At 45.4% G+C, this 6,000-nt stretch overlaps 1 protein-coding gene across 2 annotated transcripts in view; it reads right to left on the bottom strand.

Annotated features, from left to right (window-relative positions):
- Positions 1-247: 247 nt before the first annotated feature.
- Positions 248-6,000, bottom strand: part of PSMC5 (proteasome 26S subunit, ATPase 5) — a 40,647-nt gene continuing 34,894 nt past the window's right edge. For both annotated transcript variants that reach the window (XM_029572904.1, XM_029572905.1), the window contains exon 12: positions 248-406. In XM_029572904.1, the coding sequence (XP_029428764.1) occupies positions 353-406 (54 nt within the window). In that variant the 3' untranslated portion in view covers positions 248-352. The remainder of the gene's footprint in view (positions 407-6,000) is intronic.

Genomic DNA, 6,000 nt, shown 5'->3' with positions numbered 1-6,000 from the left:
GCACAATTTCAGTCCTCGAGAACTCCAAACAGTTTTTTGTTTTTTTTCAGAGTACCAAAATATGCAAACTGACTGGGTTTTTAGACCAAATATATACAAATAAGAGACAAATATTCAGTGGCTGTTCTGAAAGCCAGACCACTTTAAAAAAATGGAGACAATCATGTTATTCCCATAGCAAAATCTCCATCTTTCCTGCTGTTTCCTTTCATTTCCAGCTTCTGCCCACAGTAACGCAGACACAAGGCAGAGTTACGAGATTTATTAAAGGAACATCAAAACCTTAAGGATATATTACTGAAATAGTACAGAGATGAGGAGAACTGGAAGGAGAGAAAAGACATGCCTGCATTTATTTCCAGAGCTTTTTGATGGACATGTTCTTCTCACTGTCCTTCTGCATAACCTGTTAAAGAGAAGAGTGTGTAAAATGTGCTTAGTATACTTCTAGGAAGTTTATATATATATATATATATATATATATATAGACACACACACACATACTTCATCCCACTACAGTCAACTTCCAAAATGTATTTTTGGCTCTTCTAAATCTATGCATGCAACATGCACATTCCTTCTCTCTTAAGTTCTCAAAAGAGTCTTTGTACTGTTCCATCTCAGAGGTGACTGCATGCATCTCAACAATGCTTTGAACAAAAGTCTCTAGACCCAGGGTGGCCAACTCCTATCCTCAAGGTTGGTTTTCAGGATACACATAGGGGTACATTTTCAAAAACACCGCGTGCGCGAACAAAAGTATGCTGGATTTTATAAGATACGTGCGTAGCCGCGCGTATCTTATAAAATCCGGGGTCGGCGCGCGCAAGGGGGTGCACATTTGTGCAACCTGCGCACGCCGAGCCTGGCGTGCGCTGCCTGTTCCCTCCGAGGCCGCTCCAAAATTGGAGCGGCCTCGGAGGGAACTTTCCTTCCGCCTCCCCTCACCTTCCCCTCCCTTCCCCTACCTAACCCACACCCCCCCCCCCCCGGCCCTATCTAACCCCCCTCCTACTTTTGTTGGCACGCCATCACCCGACCCAGGGGCTGGTCCGGAGGCCTCGACCACGCCCCCGGGCCGGTGCCACGCTCCGACACGCCCCCCAACCCGCCCCAAAATTCACGCCGCCCACCCGACACGCCCCCTTTGCAAAGCCCTGGGACTTACACGCGTCCCGGGGCTTGCTCAGCGCGCGCAGGGGCTTTTAAAACAGTTACGCGCGTAACCCTTTTAAAATCCAGCCCATAATGAATATGGAAAAATTTTCGTTCCTGGAATAAAACAAATCGGTGCAGATGACTGGGTTTGCATCCCTACCCACAGATGGAGACAGAGAAGAAAAGCTTTACTGAGCCTGTAGTACTTAAGCAGTGTGCCACCTTCAGTCCCTCAGTACGACCTGTATCCAAGCCACGATGAGTAAATTTCTAACTACAGTATTTGTCACCCTTGCAAATAGCAGTGGATAGGTAAAGCCCTAAAACCGGGCTCATTGTTCAATATGGAGTTTAAAAACACAACCAAATCAACTCTGTCAAAGAACTAACATAACTGCATGGATTATCCGAATTTAAAAATCACAGCAAAGAAATGAGCGGTCTTTCCAGAGATGGCAGGACTCTGGACTGACCTGTGGTATTCCAGGAACAAAAATTAGCAGGTAAGAACCAATTTTCCTTTCCTGTGATACCCAGATCAGTCCAGACTACTGGGATGTACCCAAGCACCCCTACACTGGGCAGGACCCCGAAAGATCTGCTTGCAACACACTTTCTCCCAACCCTGCCTTTTGTAGCGCACACCCATCCAGGTGGTAATGTCTCATTAAAGTGTGCAAAGACGACCAAGTTGCCACCCAATACATTTCTTGTGGGAATACCAATTGACACTCAGCCCAAGATGCCACCTACATCCTGGTATAATGGCCTCGTAGCCCTTCAGGCACCCAATGCACCTTGCAGACATAAGATGACACAATGGCTTCCTTGAGCCATCTCTCTATGGTCACCTTAAATGCTTTATTTCCTTTTTTTGGCACTACCAAATAGAACAAAGAGATGGTCCGAATGACAGAAGCTATTAGTCATCTTTAAAAATTAAAACAATCCTCGTTTAACATCAAACAAATACAATCCCTTTGCTTGTGGATCCAAAGCCAGGTCCCTAAAGGAGGGAAGCTCTACCGCCGGCAAGAAGGAAGGTGCAATGCACAACACCACCCCCATCCTCAGTAAACTGAAGGAAAGGGTCTCGAGGCGACAAGGCCTGAAATTCCAAAATCCATCTGGCTGAGCGGACTGCCACTAGAAAAAAACACCTAAGTTAAATCCTTCAACGTTGCCTTTCTCAAAGACTCAAAAAGTGGACTGTAAAAGACCTTCAGCACCAAATTCAAATTCCAAGAAGGTACAATCCGCCACACTGGACGGCGCAAATGCTTTACCCCTGCAGAAAACTAATCACATCTGGATGCAAAGCCAAGGCCAAGGCTTGAACCTTATTCCTAAAACAGCCTTTGGCCGCTACCTTTAGGAACTTTAGGCCATTCTGCAAAAAGGCTAAGATGCAAGACACTGAAGTCTGAAGAGGTACCATGCCCTCTGCAAGGCACCATGCTTCAAACACTTTCCATACCTGGACATAAGCCAACAAAGAAGACGGTCTCCTAGCCTGCAAAAAAAGTAGTAATGACCTCTGAGTAGCCTTTCAAGTACAAACGGTGCCTCTCAAAATCCAAGCCACGAGTCAGAAGTGATCCACCCAAGATCCATCCAAGATAATGGGACCTTGATGGAACAATCTGGGCAGAGGCCCGTCTACCACTATATTTATCCATGAACCCTGGCTGACGCAACCAGTCTGGAGTAACTAATATCACTTCCCCCGAGTGAGTCTTGATGCGTAGGAGCATTCTTCCTATGAGAGGCCAGGGAGGAAAGACGTGTAGTAGAATCCCTGGTGGCCACCAGAGAACCAAGGCATCAAGACCTTCCGCTCCACTCTCCTAACTGTGACTGAAGAAGCGCTGAGGCTTGGCATTTTTTCCTCAACATCATCAAATCTAATTAAGGAACTCCCCATTTGATACAAATGAGAGCCATCGTCTTTTCTGCTGGCTCTCATTCTCTAGGATCCAAGGTTTGATGGCTGAGATAATCCGCTTGGACACTGTCCACTCTGACCACTTGAGAGAGTTTTCAAATGCTATTCTGTGCAGTGGAACAGATAGTGTGCCTCAGTGAACACCATCAAACTTCAAGTTCTTTCTTGATTGATATAAGCAACTGTTCAATTGTTGACAGGCCTCTCACTGTGTGATTCCTCAGCAGTCGAAGAAAACACATCAGGGCTTGCATGTCGCTCTAGTTTCCAAACAACTGCTGGACCAAGAGGCCTCCTCTGCCGACCATCACCTCTGTGCCATTTGCCCTAGGCAAATGGCACCCCAGCCCTTGAGGCTGGAGTCGGTGTTTACCACTATCCAATCTGGGGTCTCCAGCTCCATGCCTTTCTCATCAAGTGGTCTTATGGAAGCCACCAGGATAAGTTTGATATGGATTCCCCTTGCAGAGGCAACAGTAGCTGAAACTCCTCTGACTGAGGGTTCCAGCGGGACAAAAGAGCCCTCTGGAGAGGCCTCATATGCGCGAACGCCCAGGGAACAAAGCCTAGCATAGACACCATAGAACCCAGGACCTGCAAATAATCCCAGACTCTGGGAACTGACAGCTGTAATAACTTGCACACCTGCATCTGCACCTTCCATACGTTCTCTTCTGTTAAATACACACTTCCTAGACTGGTATCAAAATGGGCCCCTATATATTCCAGCAACTGGGTCGGAACCAGGTTACCATATTTACCACCCAGCCCAGAGCCTGCAATAGTTGCATGACTCATCCTACTGAATCCTGCAGAGTCTTAATTTTTGCTCGAATAAGCCAGTCATCCAAGTATTGTGCAACAGCACCCCTTCCTTTTGTAATGCTGTAGCCACCACTACCATCACCTTAACTTGGTAAACATCCATGGCACTGTCACTAAGCCAAACGGAAGAGCTGAAAACTGATAATGTTTCCCCAACACCTGGAAGCGTGAGAACTTCTGATGCTCCGCTCTTATGGGGTTATGCAGATATGCTTCTGTCAGGTCCAGAGGAGACAAGTATTCTCCTTTCTGAACCGCAGCAATCACCAGGCGTAACGTTTCCATCCAAAACCATGGCACTCAAAGCCCTATTCACTTTCTAGGGATCTAGAATGGGACGGAAGGTCCTTCTTCAGAACAATGAAGTAGATAAAATACCTTCTTCTGCCTCATTCCACTCGAGGCACTGGAACAATTGTGTCCAGAGTCTTAGTCGCTCCATGGTAGAACATACCACTTTTCTTTTGGCTGGAGAGGCACAAGGGGAGGTCATGAGAGATTTACTCAGCGGGCGAGAAAATTCTAAGGTAACCTGCTCTTATGATCAACAGGACCAGCTGGTCCATAGTGATTCTGGTCCACGCACCGTACAACAGAGCTAGATGTCCTCTGATAGCCTCGGGAAGAGTGGACCAGCCTCGCCTCATTATTCCCTCCTGCTCCCCTGGCTGGAGTTGTCTCAGGAGAGTCTGCGTGAGCGACGGAAGGACTGCGACTGTTCGATTCTTGCTTCTGTGTGGAAAAGGATCCCCTGTTGGAACGATATTGCCTCAAATCCCTGAATTTTTCTTGCTCCCCTTGGGTTTATCCTCTGGCAACCTATGCCCCTTAGACTCGCCCAGGTGCTTGACCAACTGCTCCAGATCCTCTCCAAACAGGAGCTTGCTCTTAAAAGGGAGACTTCCCATTTGCACCTTGGACCAAACTTCTGCTGACCAATTTCTCAGCCATAATAGTCGCCTAGCCGATATCACTGACATATTTCTCACTGATGTGCAGAGCAAATTATATAAGACATCTGCAATGTAGACCACTCCCACCTCCAAGCGCTCCTCTTGCTTGGTGGACCCTGAAGATGAGGACTCCTAAGGCCCCATCATCGGACACTGCTGAACGCAGCACAAACAAGCATGTGTCAGGAAACTGATAATCCTGTTACCAATATAGTGGTTATTTAGTACAAGCTAAGAACAACGCATCCACCTTCTGCAGCTGTAGCAGTTCCAGTGCAACTTCCTTATCATAGCTCTCTCACCTTAAGCCCAGCTTTAGTAGTCTCCCACTCCTGTATCACCAGCTTTTTAACTGACTTTTTTTTTTTATTTAGACATTTTATATACTGTCGTTCCATGTAAAGATCACAATGGTTTACAAAGTCACATTCATAGTTGTAACTCACCAAACAAACAAAGATTAGTTACAGGGGAGGCAATCATAGGCAGGCATTAATATCTATCAAGTTAAATTTTCTGGTACCTTATCAAATTGGTCTAGTACATATGTCAAAGAGCACACATAATTAAAACTAAATGTTAGTTTTCACATCTTAGTCAGTGGGTTGTTTTGACGGTATTGCTTTCTCTCATTTGATTTATTCTTTATGATTCAGTTAACTTTTGTCCATCTTGTCTTTGTGGTTCTGTATAGTCTAATGATTTTAAGTTAAGTTATATGCGTTCTTGAATAACCATTTTTTAGTTTGCGTTTAAATCTGTTTCTATCTGGTAAAATACGTAAAGTCTCAGGCAGAGAATTCCAGAACTTTGGACCTGCTATGGAAAACAGTTATCTCTTATTTGTGTCAGATGTGTGCTCCATATTGTGGGAATAGTCAATAGTCCTTTATTTTGAGAACTTAGTGTTCGCTGCAGATTGAAAGGTTGTAGTGTCGCTCCTAACAAGCCAGTGTTATTGTAGTGAATGATATTGAATATTAGCGTTAATACTTTATAGAAGATTCTGGATTGTACTGGTAACCAATGCAGTGACATCAGTGAGGGTGTGATGTGTTCATATTTCCTGGTTCCTAATAATATTCATGCTGCTGCATTTTGTAATAGCTGAAAAAGTTT

Source organism: Rhinatrema bivittatum, chromosome 12 (assembly GCF_901001135.1).
Source record: "Rhinatrema bivittatum chromosome 12, aRhiBiv1.1, whole genome shotgun sequence".
In the NCBI taxonomy this organism is placed as follows: domain Eukaryota; kingdom Metazoa; phylum Chordata; class Amphibia; order Gymnophiona; family Rhinatrematidae; genus Rhinatrema; species Rhinatrema bivittatum.
The sequence above is the reverse complement of the archived record's forward strand: the minus strand, read 5'-3'. Positions and strand labels throughout refer to the sequence as shown.